This window comes from Manis javanica, chromosome 5 (genome assembly GCF_040802235.1).
Source record: "Manis javanica isolate MJ-LG chromosome 5, MJ_LKY, whole genome shotgun sequence".
NCBI lineage: Eukaryota > Metazoa > Chordata > Mammalia > Pholidota > Manidae > Manis > Manis javanica.
This window is the reverse complement of record NC_133160.1, coordinates 130,302,340-130,321,785: the sequence shown is the minus strand read 5'-3', so window position 1 is coordinate 130,321,785 and position 19,446 is coordinate 130,302,340. Positions and strand designations below refer to the sequence as shown.

Here is a 19,446-nt window from a genome sequence, read left to right as displayed (position 1 = left end):
ACTCCCATAGCTCTTTCTCTGATACTCTCCAGGTACAAATGTCTTTTCTACACTCCCTTTTCTTTTGTGTCACTTACCACTTTTAACCATTCAAAATTATTCAGTGTATTCCTCTCTATTAGATTATTAGCTCCTTGTGGGTAGGATATACACCTTCCCTAGAAACAAATAAAATTGCACCAGTAGCTACCTAGTAAATGTTTCCTTGTGAGTAGAGGAATAAATAACATTTAAAGTGAGCCCATTTAAAAAATAATGTGGAGCCAGGAATTGGCACTGACTCTTCTAGAAGCAAAGATCTCAGTGAATTGCAGGAGGAGAAAGAAAGGAGGCAAAGAGACTTGTTGGAAGTGTTAGAAGCAGGCACTGATGCTTTTTCTCTCGCCGATGATAGCAAAGTTCTTAATGCAAGATGATACCAATCAATACAGCCAGACAACTGATTTATATAATGGAATCAAGCTGAAGCAATGGTCTTCCTCTGAAGAGAGTTATGAAAAGGGAAAAGGCTACTAGACAAGAATAACCAGGGGACTCCACAAGTCTATCTGCCCGCGTCCATAAATACGTTCCCCATCAGCAAACCGCAGGAGCGCTCCAGAGAGCAGCCTGCGCGAGCATGGATGCCGAGGAGTGACGGTGGGGCTGGGGCTGCGGCCCGCCGGGCGGTGCCGCAGTGAGGGGGCTGAGCGCCCTGAGCGCCCTGAGCGCCGCCGGCAGCCGGGCTCTGGCCAGGAGCGCTAAGTTGAGAGCGTGAGGGCTGCGCGGTGGGCAGGACTCCCCGAGGAGCGGCAAACCAAGGCCAGAAATCTGGGGAGCAAAAAGAGAGAAAGGGAGAGCCTGCGCCGAGCCACCAGGCCCCGCGCAGCTGGGGGAAATGTCATCGCTGGTCAAAGAGGACTTGGAGAAGAAACTGTTCGGGCCGCTCTCGCAGAGTCTGTGCGAGTTTATCGAAATAGAGCTCTCCGTCCAGGACAGGTACTACCTCTGTGTGTCAGGTAATCCATTCTTTCTGTTATCACTGCAAAATATAAATGACCCCAAGGTGCTTGGGTGTTAGAGGGACATTTCTTTTTAATTTTTGGTATTAAGGTATTATTGATATACACTCATATGAAGGTTTCACATGAAAAAACAATGTGGTTACTACATTCACCCATATTATCAAGTCCCCACCCATACCCCAATGCAGTCACTGACCATCAGTGTAGAGGGACATTTTTGTATTTCTTTTCCTATTCAGTAAAAGCGCTCTTCCAGTGAGAGAGCTTAAGCATGCCAAGTTTAAGAATTTGGATGCTATAAAATTTTGGAGGGAGTTTTAAAATGGAAGACAGAAAAATATTGTATTAAGAATATTTCGGTTAATTGTTCAGAAATGAAACTGGGTTTGTACTTCTCCTGATTTGATCATTTTGTCTCCAATCTTTCATAAATTCACTTTCACTGTGTGCAATTTTATTGTGTGAGAGCTCATTTTTAAAAATTCAACAGAGAGCTCTTCAGTACATTTTTGAACACTTTGGAGAATTGAGTTATACAACTCTATTTCTAACCAGTCTGCACAACTAGTGTTCTCTCTTTTCATATTAGGAAAGAAAGAAGACCTTAGATTTTCTTCTGTGGGCTTATGTAGACTTCCTGGTAGTTTATTTTGAAAAGATAAATGATCCTTTAAAAATTCTTTCTCTTCTAGGAAATGTGCTCACAGAAACAATCTAATAGAAATTAGTTCATGAAGATGGGACTTTAGCCATAAAGGGAAGCTCCCTAAACTATCTGACATTAAGGTTCTCCCTTGTGTTTTTAAAATTCGTGAAAATTGTCCAAAAGTAGGAATAGGCTTTTGCATTTAATTATGATTTGCCTAACCTGTATTTTTTGTGCTGAATTTAGACAGAAATGCTTGTTGCCATTATTGAATTTAACACAGAGCATTCCCCTTTCCCAATCCATGCCTTTTAATACTTTTCAGGGTCTTAGGAGGAAGAAGCTTAGAAACTCTATGGGTTCATTGTGGACTTTCTTTTAAGGCACACACCTCAGCATTTTCAGGAAACAACTTGTTATAATTCCCTTCCTGGTAACTGGCTTAGAAGGACCTTCTAGAGGTGTCAAAAGGGAGTAAGGAAAGTAGAACATCTTTCTATCATTCCTAATTATTAGAGTAGTAATACTTATCTAACACTTTACACTGCATGTTTTGCTATATAAATAGTGTGAGGACTTGACCTATCAGCAAGGTGAAAAATTTAATCAGTCGAGGAAAAAGAAAGAAATCAAGTTGTTGCAAAGTCAAATGAAACAATTTTAGAAACTGTATTGTATCCTAATCATCAAATCATTATATCTTAAAGTATTTCAACTTAATATATTAGAGAAGACGCTTATTCCAGCATTAACATTTAATAATTTTATGCCTGTTGTGATCCTACTTTATAAAGCTAATTACTCTTCATGTAACATCAGTATACAAGTGTTTTTGAAGAAAAGCATAAAAAATAAAATAATCACAATAATATATGTTTTAACTTACCAAATATATCTTAATGCATTCCTTCAATTATATAATTAACTAAACTTGTTCTATCTGGCATGAAAAAAGGTCTCTTAGAATTAAATTTTTGAAAATGGATGCTATTTTTTTCCCTATGTCCTCAAGTTCTGAGAAAAACACTGTGTGCAGGGGTCACTTGCTATCCTTTTTCATAAGTGACATGAATCCTTTTAACTAGGATTGGAAGGGCAAGGGGTTGGCATTATTAACACATATCAAAGCAACCTCTTTAGGACATAATTCTCTTATCTAGAAAATGACCAAGTAAAGTAGGTGATTACCTCATTAATAAAATGCAAAGATTGTGTCATGTTAGAAGCAGGAAAAAACAAGGTCCTCTCAGATGTGAGGAAGAGAAAACAATATTGTGATATTCCAGATAAAAGTTAACACTATAAGTTTTATCAGTTCACAACTTTTCATGACTCTCCTCTATATCACATCCATCCATTTGAGAGCACTTTCCCTAAATATAACATCTTTTTATGACCATTTTAAATATGTTTAGACACAACTGCATTTTAAAATAAAGTCAACGTGATGCTCAATAGTCCTAAATCTGTGACGGTGTTTTACTCAGAAAAGTTCTATCGATAGGCATCTAACAGGTCATATCACAATTGCTGAGGCAAGTAATTTCAGATTTTGAACATTGGCCACCTTCGGAAAGTAGAGAGAGGCATAGTTATGATTTCTTCTTTAGAGCCTACAACCCAGCAGTTCTAAGTTTGTGAGAATTGCAGGTCTAGAGTGGTAAAATTCCATCTTGCATTTTTCAAATTTAAGAAGATACGTTTAAATAAATTAAACCTTTTATTTATCTGATCAGAGTGTTATTTGCAGGGGTCTCCCAATCAGATGGTTGTGATTTACTGTTATTTGATACTTCACCTGGTTGGTGTCAAAAGTCAGATGTCATAAACTCTATCTCCCTCTCTGTACTTTGCTGGGATTTCCTTTGAGGCTTTCCTGGCACCTCAGACTCCTCTCACCTCAGGTTTGCCTGGTCATTTCTCCTTGGGATTAGCTTCCCCTAGCCTAGAACATCATTATCCCTGGCAGTTAAAAGCAGCATCTTCCTACAAAGGAGGGAGGAGTTCTATTATGTGCAGGCACTAGAAAGCGCTAAGTCACTTATGCCATGAGGAGAGTGCAAATGAATTGAAGAAATTCTGAAGGATTTGAAATAGCATATAAAGCATTAGCCATAACTGAAGGGGCAGTAGCAGGGCATGCTGGAATGGATCATGGAATGCTTGGAATCAGACAAATCTGGTGTGAAACCTGACTCTGCTTTGCCCACCTGCCAGCTGTAATATCTGGGGCAAGTATCCTCTCTGGCCTCAGTGTTGACATCTCTAAAATGGAAATAATAATACCTACTACTACACATAGTCCTCTCCTGCAAATCCTAACTAGGAAAAAAAATGATAAATTATATTCCAAATAAATAAAATAGCAGGGCTGTATTTTTAAATATGCAGAAAAAATATATATTTACTGTGAAGACATATGCTGAAATATACATATGTAAAAGTACATACTGTAAATAAATATTATAATAAAATCAGATGTACAGTAAACATACATAAATATGTATGCCTAACATACAATGAAGCATTTATATAATTAGATTATATATTTTGTAAATACAAATTATATACATATTCAGATACAGATTAAGTATTCTCATTTATTTAGAAAAACATTTTCCACCCATTGATATTAATTTGAAAATAAGTGGCATTTGTTTAAATTATGAAATAGTATGCATAAATTCTCCATACATACATAGCCCATTTTGATGCCCTACAAAATTTCTTCTCTATGAACCAGAGCAGCTAACAATTTTGTCAAATCGTTAATGATAAGAGTCTTAACTAAGAGTAAGTTTACAAGAAAAAGAAACAAAATGCTATAGACTAGGTGGCTTATAAACAACAAAGATTTATTTCTCACAGTGTGGAGATTGGGAAACAGAAGATAATGGTGCCAGCAGATTCAGTATCCGGTGAGGACTGACTTCCTCACAGACTGCTGTCCTCTCCCTGTGACCTCACATGGTAGAAGAGGCAAGGCATCTATCTCTCTGAGGTCTTTCTATAAGGGCACTAATGCCATTCAGTACCTCCCAAAGACTCCACCTCCAAATCCTATAACCTTGGGGGTTAGGACTTCAACAAACAAATTTTGCAGTGACACAAACACCCAACTACAGTGCCTAAAAATTAATTTATAAAACATTATGTGAAAATAACTTTTTTGGTGAAATCAATAATAGCATTCTCAACTACCCCAAGACATCATTAACGTATTGAAACTTTTTCACTGAGGCTTCTTATCTGTGACATCTATGGTAATTTTACCCTATTATTTAATTTCAATGATGAAAAATATTATGCAACACTAGGATTATAAAATAACAATAATTTGTTTATTTAAAGCATTTCTGTGTAGCTCCTGTGTATTTGTGAGCTACTGTTTTTTTCTCTATTCTGCCAAATTATATTGGTTCAATTAGCCAACCTTCTTTCCATTTAGCCTTTTGAATAATAGTGACTATCTTGCCATGGTAATAGAAGCAGTTATTAATGACAATGTTTATTCTGAAATTAAAAGTGAAAGTAAATGGTTGGCATGAAGTTAAGATTGTAATTTGGAAACTGCTAACTGAAATATTAAAACTGGAGCCAGTTCATTCTGAAATTTCCTGGGTCTACAGATATCGCTCACTAAATCATAATTATAAAATGGCACTTCTGTTACTGAAACCAACTCTCTAACATTTTGATTATATAAACACATTTCTCTTTTAAGACAATGTGATAAGTTTCCATATTGCCATTGCATTAATGTGGATACGGCCATTTAATTTTATCTGGCAGAAGAGCCCAAGTGTAGAAATCAGAGATTGGGTCCACTCCAGCCTGAGTAGATTTCTTTGACTCTTGGCTAAAGACAATTCTTGGAGCCTCTTTGACTCCAGAGGAGGCTAATTTGCTAAATTAAAGAAGCTGTACTATCTCTGTGCTACATCATTGCACCAAATGGTTAACTTTTAAAGGCTGCTTTTTAATTTTCTTAGTTTGGTGTTAGAGGAACAATGACCATTCATGTATAAAAACTTGATAACTAGTATATCCTACCTTCTTAACATCCCATTCTTCAATCCATCCCTTACAGAAATGCCCAATAAAACTTACTCAAATTTAAATCTCATCCTGTCTATTCACTGAAAATCCCTCAGTGACAACCCTCCTGGCTAGAGTCTCCACACACACAGCTTTCAGGTTAACATTCAAACTCCTTAGCCTAGCATTCTAGACCCTTCAGAATCTAGCTCCTACCTAACCAGCTTCCTCCCACCTATCCACCCTCACACTTCATGCCAGCAATACCAAATACCTGTAATGACTCAGTGTCAAGTAGTTCACGCTTTTGTACACATGCTGATCCAGAACTCCCTCTACCCCTTTTTCATTCTGCCAGCTCCCACTGCTCTCTGCAACCCAGACGACTTCCTTCAGGAAGCTCTCCTTAACCCCCAGTAGGATGAAGAGGACCCTTTGTTTCCCTATATCACCCTGTCTGTGCCTCATTCACAGCACTGTGATCACGTGTTTTCTTTCTGAAGCCCCCTCTCCCTGTAGTCTCAGTGAGAACAGGAATGGAGTCTTACAGGAATTCATTTTTTTCAATGCCTGGCACAGGGCTTTGTACACAGGGGCATTCAATTAGTTATCAAATTAATGAAATGAATCAGTGGGCCTACAGTCAATTAGCTGGTTATCGTCACATTTAGATGAGGCATGGAATTTGTTTCAGACTACATTTTTCACACAGTATCCAGTTACTCCTCCTCACACCCATCCTCTCCCACCCGCTAAGTAGTGGGTGGGACAGCTATCCTGCACAAGAGCATTACCTCTGGTCCTGTGTCTGGACACACACAACTGCCTTCTAATAGAAGCAGCTGCCTCCAAGATCCTGTCTTAATCTGACAGTATCAGCCGTGCCTCCACTTAAACACACCAGCCTAATGGCTTCTCTTCTAATCCTTTCCTCTTCCCAAAGCTAATATCTAGATCAGTGGGAATGGGCTTTTTTAGGGCTGGAGAAGTGTACATGGGCAGAAACCCACCAATGTTTGCTCACAGACCCTGAGCCAGCTTTTTGAGCCTGGCTCAAGATCTTCTGCTCTAGGTTTCCTACAGGACATTCTCCTCAGTCATTTCTTTGTCCTAAAATACACAGTCCCTCATCTTCCAAACACTTCAGATATGTGATCTAAATCATAACCTTCAGTCTCTTCCAATTTCTTTTTTTTTAATTTTACTTATCCCAGGAACCAGCACACAGAATGCGCTTGGTATTAGACAGTGCATGAAGGAGTCCTGTGCAAGCTATCTTCTACCCCCATCATTCCAGAAAAACTGCCCTTGGCAAAGAATCCAGTGATCTTTCCCATGTCAGATTCTGTGCTGGGACTGAACCCTGCTTTACCCGACACAATGACTTCATGGGATTGTCTCCAAATCTTTGCAATACTCTCTCCTCTTGATTTCCATAGCATTGTACTGCTGGGCTTGTCTCCTTTCTGATGGCCCCTTCCCAGACCTCTCTGCTGGCACCTTTTTCTTCTCCAGTCTCTCACCTCTTTCTCTGCTTTTTTCCCTGTAAACCTAGTCTTGAAAAACAGTCCACACAGAAAAATCCCAGGTCCTTATCTCTGTTCTGAAACTGTAAACTTCCATCTCCTTCTCTACTGACGTAGTTTATGGACGCCTCATCTGTACATCAAAAACTAAACTCATTATTCCACCCAACCAGCTCACCCCCCATGCTTTCTTATTTTGGATTCTATCCAGTGTTATTTCCACCAAGGGTTGTCAATGCCTCATTTGTAATCTTACTTGAATTTGCCACTTCTATGTCCACTGCCCACATCCTATGCCGATATTACAACAGCCTTTTAAAACAATGAAACACTTCAACAATTACTATAAACCAGGCACTATCCTAAGTCCTTTATATACTTTTAGTCTTTACACCCTATGGGTTTATATCACTCTGTGTCCACTTTACAACATGAGAAATCTGAGGTCTAATCTCTGTAGAGATTAAATAACCTACTCAGACCACATTATAAGAAGTGGGGCCATGATCCGAACCCAGAATTCAACACTGCCTTATCCAGGGACCTCCAGTTCCTCTTGCTTTTCTCCTCCAGTGAATCTTGTGCCTCACTGCTTCTGGAAAAATAGCCCTTAGCAGGGCTCCCCTGTATTAGTCCCCTGCTAATGGAGAAAGGAAGCTTATGGAATACATATTACTGTGTGAGCTGTCACTGAACACCTGGCCCAGAGCCCTCTTAGATTTGTCAGCCTGCTCAGACCCCTTCTCTAGGGGACTGAACTCAGCTCCATTATCAACTCAAAGCTCAACCAGTTGCCTTAATTTTGGTATCACCTGCATCTTTAGAGGATAATTACTCCCTTCCCCAGCCCCAATTCTGGAGCCTCCACTGTCCATGCCACCCTCCTACACTTCCCAACCAGAGAGAGGGACTCAGATACCACAAGTGCACAGTGGCTTCTGTGATTTTCAAGTCCAGTCTTTCAAAACATATTCACAGCCTTTTTGACTCCTTTAATCCTATTGCCCACCATGTCCTAACACCAACCAATCTATATGGTCCACTTCCTCTAATTCTACCTGAAGTCCAGCTTCTATTGTCCATTTCCTCAGGATGTTCTTGGCCTAGAAATGCCTTAGATCATCATTGCGTTTCTGAACTGGACTAATTTTAAAGTCTAATCTCAAATTCTGTTTTCCCCATAATTCCCTCTTTAACTTTTCCACTCCTCCTTCTTCTCAGAACTCCTGTTGAGCATATTGCCTGCTCCACATCATTTGTCTATTACTATGATAATGTTATAATATATTGCTTTAAACCTTCTTAACTAGGAGGGCATGACAAAGTGGCACTGTCCTGAACCAAGAGGGTCTTCCCCAAAGATAAATTCCAGTCTCACTCTTAGAAGGCAGAATTACTTGCAACTCTCTAAGTGACATCATATATCTTGATATTCAACATACTGTCCAACTGAATGTACTTCAGATATTCAATTCCCACTGCCACTTCTTCGTACTGTAACTACATACCTTCATAATACATATTTTACATAACTCATGTGTGTTAGCCTTGTCTCTTCAACAAAACCATAAGTTTCTAGAGGGTTGGGACCATGTCTCATACTTGTGGCATCTATAATATCAGGCAAACAGCAGTACTTAGTAAATGCTCCTTTATTAACTCATTGATCATTTTCAGTACAGGAGTTCTAATATCAAATGTTGATTCTTCTAATGTATTCATATGAGACTAGAGATGGTGATTAGGATCAGGAAATTATTTCTCTCATTTTGTTTACATGGAATAGGCAATGATTTTCCCATGCCTTTCAAAATCTGGTACTAAAGCTTTTAGTCTTGGTTGCACATTTTAAATGCTAGAATTTTGAGACACACTAGAGAGGATTCAAAATCTCAAACTGCACCAACAGTCACTGTGATGTAAGCCTTTCTGTATCAAAAGTCTCACACCAAAGACAGTGTACACAGTAGTATTTGCCGAGTCTCTCTTCAAAACTGTGTTGCTGTGTGAGCAGAGTTCACTTTCCTGACCTCATTTTCTCATATTGTCATAAATTAAAATTCCAACTTGTTCTGGTAAACACTTTGGCACTGACTGTGGGCTAACGCTAAACCTCTTGTTTCTTGCCACTAGTTGAACCCCATTCTCCACCACAAAGCTCATAGCTGAAAGTTCGTAACTCAGTGTTCTATCTGACAGACATTACTGTGGCAGCATGTGATCATGAATGTAGCAAAAATAAAGTTAACACATCAAGCAAGTTTGGGGGCATACTCATGAAGGTTCAGATACATCAGGGTTCATAATGGGGGTGCAAATATAAAGTAGATTCAAACTCATTATATGAAAAGGAGTTGCATAAATACTAAAAAGTATGACTTCATGAAAAATTTATTATCTTCTAAGAGTTGTTATGTAAACTAAGTGTTTTTCTGTCCTACAGTGACCAAAAATGAAGAAGTAAAAATAATTATGGTGAAACACTACAGAATAGGTTTAGATGAAAAATATGAAGTAACAAAAAAGTGGTCTTTGAATGATCTGCAGATGATTGATGGAAAAGAAGCAGATACCGTAAGTGTTATGTTTTGGAAAGGAGAGGTGGGATCAATACTGGAGATCTTTATGTTCAATATCCTACTTCATATATTCTTGGCATGTACTAAGTGTTAAGATGACATTATTCTTAAGTGGTATGGTTTAAGCTACTGGGATGATCTACTGGGTTTTTTTGTTGTTTTTGTGAGTTTAAATTTTAATTTTGTCTATTAAATTTATAAGTATCTTTCCCAAGGGCTTCTCAAACAGGTTAAAAACAATCTTCCAGTCAATTCTGAAACTTTAAATACATTATACTTCCCCCACATCCTCTTTCCCCACCCCAATTTCCTCCACAGGTTTTAGGGATTCCGTCCCTCATTCTCTTCAAGTTTTACTGTTGGTTAGCCACTTGATCCTCCCTAAGGATCAATAACCCTTAGAAATCCTACAATCTTAGAGTTGGCAGTGGGAAAAAGGTACTTACTCCAATCTCTCCACTTGACAAGTAGTTTTCCCAGTCTCTCTTTGAACTATTCTGCTGATGGAGAACTCATTAAGCATGAGGAAGTCCATTGCATTTCTGAATTGCCAGACTTTATATTTAGATTTCCTACTTACATTTAACCAAAATCTGCTTCACTGTAACATCCACCCATTTGGTCATTTGAAGCAACCCAGAACAAAGCCAATCCTTCTTTCACGTAGCAGCTTTTCCAATATTTGAAGACAGTTAAAATATTCCCTCAAATTTTCTCTTTTCTAGGTCAAATGTACCCACTTCATTCTTTAAATAGCTTCCATATGAAGATCACATAAGAGATAATATGATAAGACAATACAAATATTAAGAGATGATACAATTGTTGTTGTTTTCCCCCATGTCATTTCTTTGACACCCATCATGGAATTGTTTTCTCTCTGGAATGCTTCAGTTTTTCCAGAATTAAATACAATACTGCAGAATTAGTATGAGTAGTTTGTATCTCCTTTGGTCTGGATTACTTATTTCAATTAAATGCTTAACTATAGCCTCAAGTCTTCTGTACATGATATGCCACTTAACTGATATGCCATACCTTCTACTTACATAGAATAAAATAGAAATAAAGGCCTGGTGATCTGCCTCCTTTATCATCTGGCCATTGCCCCTTATATTTGTAGTTACAGCGTGCTTAGCTGCTGACTCTTGAGGCTTAGATTGCCCAGAAACCACCATCTCTCACCCTATTACTAGAGTCTCCATTGGGTAAAGTCCTACTCATGTCTCCCTTTCTCCATACCCCCATTGCATTGTGAGTATAAATGTGTTATAGCCATGACCCTGCAAATTGTAATGGTTGGCTTACTCCATCTCCCGTCTGGATGGAAAGCTCCTAAAAAAATGGGACTGTGACTTTTCATGTTTTATCATAGCCCCTTGCCTGAGAGATTCTAGGCAGTAATAAATACTTGTGTTATTGTTGGTAGAATTAGAACTTAAGATCATTTATTCTTAATCCTACTAAATGCCATATTCCTTATTTGGCTATTGGTCCCACCTATCACATCTAATATTTTGATTTTTAAATATTCATTGTTGTATGATACATATTTAATAAGCATGACATTTAGGACTTCATTCAAGTTGGTAATAAAAATGATGAAGCAGGCAGGGCTAAAGGCATATCTCCAAGTAATTGATAGGTCATCACTATTGCTAGTACTACTATTACTAATAGTAGTGCTACTTGCTACCCATAAACCCTTATCAGGTGCTAGGAACCATGGAAAACTCTTCCCAAATATAATTCCACATAATCATCCCCAAACTTCATGAATTAGATTGTATTAGTACTCTCAATTTATAGGTAAGGAAAATGAGACTTAAAGAGATTGCTTAGCCCAAGGTCACATAGCTATTTTGCTTCTTTGCCTTCTTTGACTGCTGTTTAACATCTCTACAAATTGATATATTCATTCATTGAGAATTTATTTTTATTTATATTATACACTTTATGTATTATATATTTATATCTCAATATTAGGCTCTATTAGGCTCTGAAGGTACATAGAGAATTAAACAGACAAAGCACTTAATTCTGCCTTACTTAATTATCCTATCTGAATACCTAAATTTTGCCTTTAATATCTTTACTGAAATCAAATATGTTATCTGCTATTATCTTGACTTAACCACCTGGGAATCTTATTTTTAAAATTCAGTGTGTTTGGCATGACTTCTTGGTAAAAACATGCTGGATTTCATCATTTTCTTTCCTAAGTACTCACATAGCATTTTTCTCCTGGTACATTCTACCTACCTAGATGTTCAACACTTAGGAAATAGCTAAATTTATTATTGCATATAAATATGTTGAAATATCACACAGCCATTAAAAATCGTGTTTCCAAAAGAATACCTCAGAACACAATTGTTCATCATTTGATAAGTTTTTAAACAATCAGCCAAGTACAAAACTTTTCTATTACCTCATTTTGCATATTTAGTCCATCATACTGCTGAAAACTGAAATCTGAACCTTAAATTTTAATATAGAAAATATATGTTGGTATATGTATGTATGCATGTATATGAAACAAACCTGCACTTTAATAATAACTATCTCTAAAAAATTAGAAAAATTTTAATTATGCTTTCCTTCTTTATACCTTTATGTACTTGCCAAAAATTTTCTACTGAATCAGATTTTATCAGAAATCAATGTCAAATTCACTAATTGGTCATTTCAGGAATTAACTATTCCCACCTCTTTTTCTTACCCATTTTTCTTTTCTTATTTTTTTCTGATGTTCTCAAATATTACTGTCATAATGATTTTTTGTAAGTTTGGTCAGTGCCTGAGGATGTATTCTTCAAGCCTATCAACTTAGATTCATTGGAAGCAGGTAGCTGTGCTCTATTTTCCTCCTCACCTTTCTGGCCTTTAATTCCATCCCAACATTGTTAATTCTTCCCTTTCCTATTTGAAGATGACTATCCTGGATAATGAACTAGACACAAAAGAGAAGTTGAGTATTTCTATTCTTCTTATCATGTTAGGACCCAAAATATTAAACTGTCAGAAGAAAATCTATAGTATCCAAAGATTAGCTCTTTTAAAGATTTATTTTCTATGGAAGCAATAAAAATATCTTGGTTATTCTGGGAATTTCCACTTCTCTCTGTTGGAATTGAATTCTCAGGAGTCAGCATTGATTATAATTTTCTCAATAGCAATGACACAGTTTTAAACAGAGCAATTTCGAGCCAGAAAGTTGTCAACTTTAACATGGAATGGAATTGAAATTGAAGTCAATTTATAAAGCAGAAATCAAAATGACTGGGGATTTGGAGGCTAACATGGTACAATAGGAGACAGGATGATGCAGCAAAAAATGGAATTGGGGAAATTGAGATCTGAGTTCTTGTCCTGGCTCTGTCGATAACTACATGTGTGACCTAGACTTCACCTCTCTGGAAATTTTTATCCCACCTATAAACAAGAGATTACTGAATGATGTGCGAGATATCCTTTTAGCACTGGGATTCCATAGGAAGAAGACAGAGGGAGGAAGAGGGGAAGGGACAAAGGAAGGACTTGTATTTTAGGTACAGGTTTGGTCAGGCTTCAGTTATTAGGCTAAAGGCAAAAAGTAATCCTTTCTGAGTATCTCAAAAGCGTAAAGGATATTTTCTACATGATAGGGAGCAAATGTTTCAGTGAACAAACTACATAAGGAGCATGATTAGTATCTGGTAATGGAATGGGTATGATTTCCTTTTATCGAGATTCTCTGCAGAAGTGTCTTAGAAGCTGCAATTACCTAGGAAAAACTTTGTGTGGTGTGACTAGGGAAACACTGCATTTAAAAATCACATCACTAATGTACATTCTTTTTATTTTTTTATTATTTTTTTAGATTTTGGCATCATTAATATACAATTACATGAGCAACATTGTGGTTACTAGATTCCCCCATTATCAACTCCCCACCACATATCCCATTACAGTCACTGTCCATCAGTGTAGTAAGATGCTGTAGAATCACTACTTGTCTTCTCTGTGCTATACTGCCTTCCCCGGGCCCACTCCCATTACATTATATGCCCCTTATTCCCCTTCTTCCTCCCTTCCCACCCATCCTCCCCAGTCCCTTTCCCTTTGGTAATTGGTAGTCCATTCTTGGGTTCTGTGAGTCTGCTGCCATTTTGTTCCTTCAGTTTTTGCTTTGTTCTTATGCTCCACGGATGAGTGAAATCATTTGGTACTTGTCTTTCTCTGCCTGGCTTATTTCACAAAACATAATACCCTCTAGCTCCATCCATGTTGTTGCAAATGGTAGGATTTGTTTTCTTCTTATGGCTGAATAATACTCTATTGTGTATATGTACCACATCTTTATTCATTCATCTACTGATGGACACTTAGGCTGCTTTCATTTCTTGGCTATTGTAAATAGTGCTGCAATAAACATAGGGGTGCATATGTCTTTTTGAGACTGGGAAACTGCATTCTTAGGGTAAATTCCTAGGAGTGGAATTCCTGGGTCAAATGGTATTTCTATTTTGAGTTTTTTGAGGAACTTCCATACTGCTTTCTACAATGGTTGAACTAATTTACATTCCCACCAGCAGTGTAGGAAGGTTCCCCTTTCTCCACATCCTTGCCAGCATTTGTTGTTCTTATTTTTTTCTATGTACATTATTTTTAAAAGCATTGTTTTGTTTTAAATAAAATTTTAGTGCTATAAAGCAAGGTAGTATTAACATCAGTATCATAATCTTTGGGGGCAGATTTGGGAAAGGGAACTATCATTTATTAAGTTCTGTACTACACAGTTTATATGATTAATCTTGTGTAAGCTTCATAACTATTTTATCTATAATCAGATAAGTACTTTGCTCACAATTACATCAGAGATTAAAAATGGTTCTCTAACTTCAAAACCCATGTCTTTTTTCCCGCTTCCTGCAATAATTTTCCTATTTAAAAAAGAGATTGCAAATACGTAAGAGGTTTGTATATAATGTTTACAGAATACATGGTGACAAATTATTAGTACTCTTTGGTCTCTCTCTGCCTCCTTGTCATTTAAGGCAATGTTACCTCCACTTCCTTTTTTATAGGACTATTTCAGATCAGATCAACACACATTTGCTGAGAACTTAGTGGTTGCCATGAATAAGCACCAGGAACACAAAGATAAATAATTTAAAACCTCAGGCCTCAAGGAGAGTTAGGAGTTAGGCAGATACTGAATGTGAAAGCATTTTGTAAACTGAAAAGCACTTTATAAATGCAAGGCATTGTTGTTACTGCTATTAGTAATAGTAGCAACTATTATTATTTTAACAGGTAAGACCTAGATCAGGTTTGATGTCCACTTTTTCTAGAAACATCTCCACTAGAAGAATAGCAACAATAAACAATCCAATAAGAAGCACTCTTTAGTAATTTGAAAGTTTCAGTCAAATGATTTAATGATCCTTGTTATTAACTTCAAAGTAAGCAAGTTAGTGATCTATAGTATGCCAAAGGCTAACTGGCCCCCTTCTACCACTGGAATAGCACAAGTGACCAACCTCCTACTAGAGAAAAGGAGAAACTTTTTCTCCCATCCAGATGTCTGTAAGTGAGTTATTCTCTTCTTCCATCCATACCTATCCTCTCAAATTCACTACCCTAGGAAGATTTGATAACTGCTCATTCTGAAACATGTTTTATTTGTATAATTGAAAAATCACAGATGCTTCAGAAATAATCTTTCTTATTGTTTTTCTTTTTAGAAGCAATATGTTTGAAATAAGTAGGTTTGGAAAGCTCCTTTGCAGATTTTAGAAATATGTTTGATACTGATACTTTCAATCAATAAGAATATATAAGAGAATATGAGAGAATCCAGGAACTTTAGCTACTTCCTTGGGTAAAAACAAAATCATGTCTCTCTCTTTCTCTTCTAGGACAATCCATTTTTTGATCTGCACTTCAAGAAAGTGTACAGTTTGGAAGCATATAGTTGTGCTTCTAAATATGCCTTTGCTCGAACTGTAAATAAACTGAATCATGCATATCTTAAGAAGGACTTACAAATTGTGAACTTCGATTCTACTTACATTAATGATGATTCCATTTGGTCCTCCAACAACAAGGATTGCTTGGTTCTTATGAGAATATGCTTTTATGCTTTCAATCTAGTATGCTTGTCCCTGTGTCCTCTGCCACTCTGAAGATGTATGACATGTTCCTTCATCAGTGTTCTGTGAAAATGGTTCCCTAAGGAAATATTGATAATCATGATTTTGTTTTTTCCTTCATCGGTGATTATTATTTATATGAAAATAAAGTGTTGCTTTGTGAATTGTGATAAAATGTGTTTTAATGAAATCATTCAATGTTTGGGACTTTTGCATGTGTTCCTTGGTAACTTTGGAAGGAGTTGGATGGTCTTGCCTATATTAGTATTCTACCTAAGAATATCAGGAAGTATCTTGAAAGACCTAAATAAATGGAAGGCCATCCTGTGTTCATCAATAGGAAGAATTAATTTTGGCAAGATCAATGTTACTCCAAGTGATCTACAGATTCCATGCAGCCTCTCTTCAAAATTCAAGTGGCCTTTTTAAAGAAATGGAAAAGTCAATCCTCAAATTCATATGAAAGTGCAAAGGGCCCTAAAGAGCCAAACTATCTTGAAAAATAAGCACAAAGTTGGAGAACTCACACCTTCCAATTTTGAAACTTACTACAAAGCTACATTAATCAAAATAGTATGGTACTGGCACAATGATAGACATATAGAACAATAGAATAGAGTTGAGAGTTCTGGAAAAAACTCATAAATCTATGGTCAATCAATTTTTCACAAGAGTACCAAGTTCATTCAAATATTAAAGAATAATCTCTCTTCAATAAATGTTGCTGGGGTAACATACACATGGGAAAAGAATGAAAGTGGACCCTTATCTTATACCATACACAAAAATCGACTTAAAATGTATAAAGTCCTGAGGCTTAGATCTGAAATCACAAAACTCTTAGAAGAAAATATAGGGCTAAAACTTCAAGACCTTGGATTTGGCAATGGATTCTTATGACATCAAAGGGATGAGCAGCAAAAGGAAAAAATGCTAAACTGGACTTAATTAAAATTACTTTTGTATCAAAGGTCATGATCAAGAAAATACAAAACAATTCAGAACGGGAGAAATTATTTACAAATCATATATCTGATAAGGGATTAATACCCAGAATCTATAAAGATTCCTACAAATCACTAATAAAAAAGACAAACAACCCAATTAAAAAATGGATGGAGGCTTGAATAGACATCTTTCCAAAGAAGATAAACAATAAGCACAAGAAAAGATACTTAAAGTCATTAGTCACTAGGGAAATACAAATCAAAACCACAATGAGACACCACTTCACACCTACTTGGGTCGCTATTAAATAAACAACAACCACAATAAAAGAAAATAACCAGGGTTGGCAAAGATATTGAGAAGTTGGAGCCCTCATACCTTACTTGTGGGAATGTAAAATGTGGTAAACAGTTCGCTGTTTCTTCAAAAAGCTAAACACAGAATTACCAAATCACCCAGCAATTGCAATCCTAGGTATACACCAAAAGGAATTGAAAACAGGGGCTTGTGCAGATGTTTGTATACCAATGTTCATTGCAACATTATTCACAATAGCCAAAAGATGGAAACAACTCAAGTGTCCATCAATAAATGGATGAATAAGCAAAGGGTGGCATATCCATTCCATGAAATATTATTCTGCCATAAAAAGCAATGGAGTTCTGATACATGTTACAACACAGATAAAGAAAATATGCTAAGTGAGATAAACAAATAAAAAGGACAAATACTGTATGATTACATCTATATGAAACATCTAGAATAGGCATATTCAGAGATAGAAAGTACATTAAAAGTTACCAGGAGGAAAGAATGGAGGGTTATTGCTGAGTGGTTACAGAATCATTGTTTGGGATGATAAGAAAGTTTTGGAAATATACTGTGGTATTTGATAGATGGTTCCATAAAATTGTGAATGTAATTAATATTGCTGAATTTTACTATTAAAAATAGTTAAAATGGCAAATTTAATGTTATATATATTTTACCATAATTTTAAAAGTAATGTAACATGACAAAAAGCATTCAATGGTACATTCTAAATGGATAAATTGTATGGTATGTCAATTATATATCAATAAAGCTGTTAAAATGCAAAAGGGACTATCTTAAGTCTACTAGAAAACTTTTTTTATGCACTGAGAGTGGGGAAATTCCTAGCTATCACTCAGATCTAAAGACAACTTTTAAAAATGATTTATTTAACTACATAAATATAAGAATATGGTATGAAAAAGCTATAAATATGAAATGACAAACAACAAATTTGAAAAAAATTGCTACATATATATAACAATGTTATAATATACTAACACCCTTCATATATAGAATCCTCATCAAACTGAGGGGTTAAAAAGACCAACACTGCAATTTGCTGAAAAATAAGCAAAAGATGTGAATAGATATTCATAGAAAAAGAATTGCAAATGACACTTAAACATATGAAAAGATGCTCAACCTTACCCGTAATAAGAAAAATCTAATCTATAGTATGAGCTTATTTCCTACCTACCACATTGACAAAAATATGAAACTTTGGCATTATTTCCGTGGAAACAGGAAAAAAACAGATCCTCTCGTTCATATTTGTTGGAAATGCAAAAGGGTTCAAATCCCACAAGAGAGGAATTTGAAAATATCTTGCAAAACTACGTATACATTTACTCTTTGACGTGGTGATTTAATTTTATTTCTAGGACTCTATTCCAAAGATACTTTAGCAAAGATACACAAAATGACAAATGCACAAGGCATTTGACATTGTTGGTAAGAGCAAAATACTTCAAATAGCCCAATATCCATCACTAGAGGATGAATTGAATAAACTATGGTACGAACACACAATACAGTACCAGACAGCATTACAAAGTGGAAAACTGGGATTTTCCCTGCTGGGAGGCTGTTGGCATGGGGAAGCTGTTGGTAGACTAACTAGAGGTGGGGCATCCTAGGTGACTGGGTAAAAGGTGGATACTTTCTCCAATTGGTACTAAGTTGGAAGTGGGAGCTAAAATTAGGGAAACTGTCAGTTATTAATGAAGTCCTGGCCATTTGTGGCCCATTATTACAAGTGGTATTATTTGACTTCCTACACTGGTTTCTACAGACAGTAGTTTGACTTCCTAGTTTGACTGGTTATTGCACATACTGGACTGGCTTCCTCAGCAGGTTGCTGCAGGTTCTGTGTCAGAGTTCTATTTCTATATATAGTCTGGCCATTTTCTATTATATATTCAGAAATATCTTGATTATGGTGGTTACATAACTATATACGCTTGAACCTAAAACAAAATTCATAAGTTTAATTATTAATAGTAATATTGGTAGTGTTATTATGAGACCATTATAGGAGTATTGAGTACTGTGAGATAAAGCATATGTTATCTTAACATCATTAGAAAATAATACTTAAGCTTAAGAGAGAGAGTATAAAAGAATAAAATCAGAGAAATTAAAACCCTGCAATAGGAAATTTTAACTGGAAATATTAATATAAACTCCTCTTTAAAAAATAAGCATGTATATCCTAAATTTGTCCACTGTCACTGAGACCTTGAAGCAAAGATA

General features: G+C 36.3%; 1 protein-coding gene across 1 annotated transcript; it reads left to right on the top strand.

Moving 5' to 3' along the window:
* Positions 1–476: 476 nt before the first annotated feature.
* EXOC1L (exocyst complex component 1 like) lies at positions 477–17,969 on the top strand. The gene is made up of 3 exons (XM_017660669.3): positions 477–998; positions 9,658–9,788; positions 15,697–17,969. The coding sequence occupies exons 1-3, from the start codon at positions 878–880 to the stop codon at positions 15,961–15,963; spliced, it is 519 nt and encodes a 172-aa protein (XP_017516158.1). The 5' UTR covers positions 477–877; the 3' UTR covers positions 15,964–17,969.
* The last annotated feature ends 1,477 nt before the right edge of the window (positions 17,970–19,446 follow it).

Excerpts from the sequence above, each read along its gene's own strand:
- EXOC1L (XM_017660669.3), top strand. The coding sequence starts at position 878 with ATGTCATCGCTGGTCAAAGAGGACTTGGAGAAGAAACTGTTCGGGCCG. Across the intron at positions 999-9,657 it reads GTACTACCTCTGTGTGTCAG|TGACCAAAAATGAAGAAGTA; the intron begins GTAATCCATTCT and ends TCTGTCCTACAG. Across the intron at positions 9,789-15,696 it reads ATGGAAAAGAAGCAGATACC|GACAATCCATTTTTTGATCT; the intron begins GTAAGTGTTATG and ends TTTCTCTTCTAG.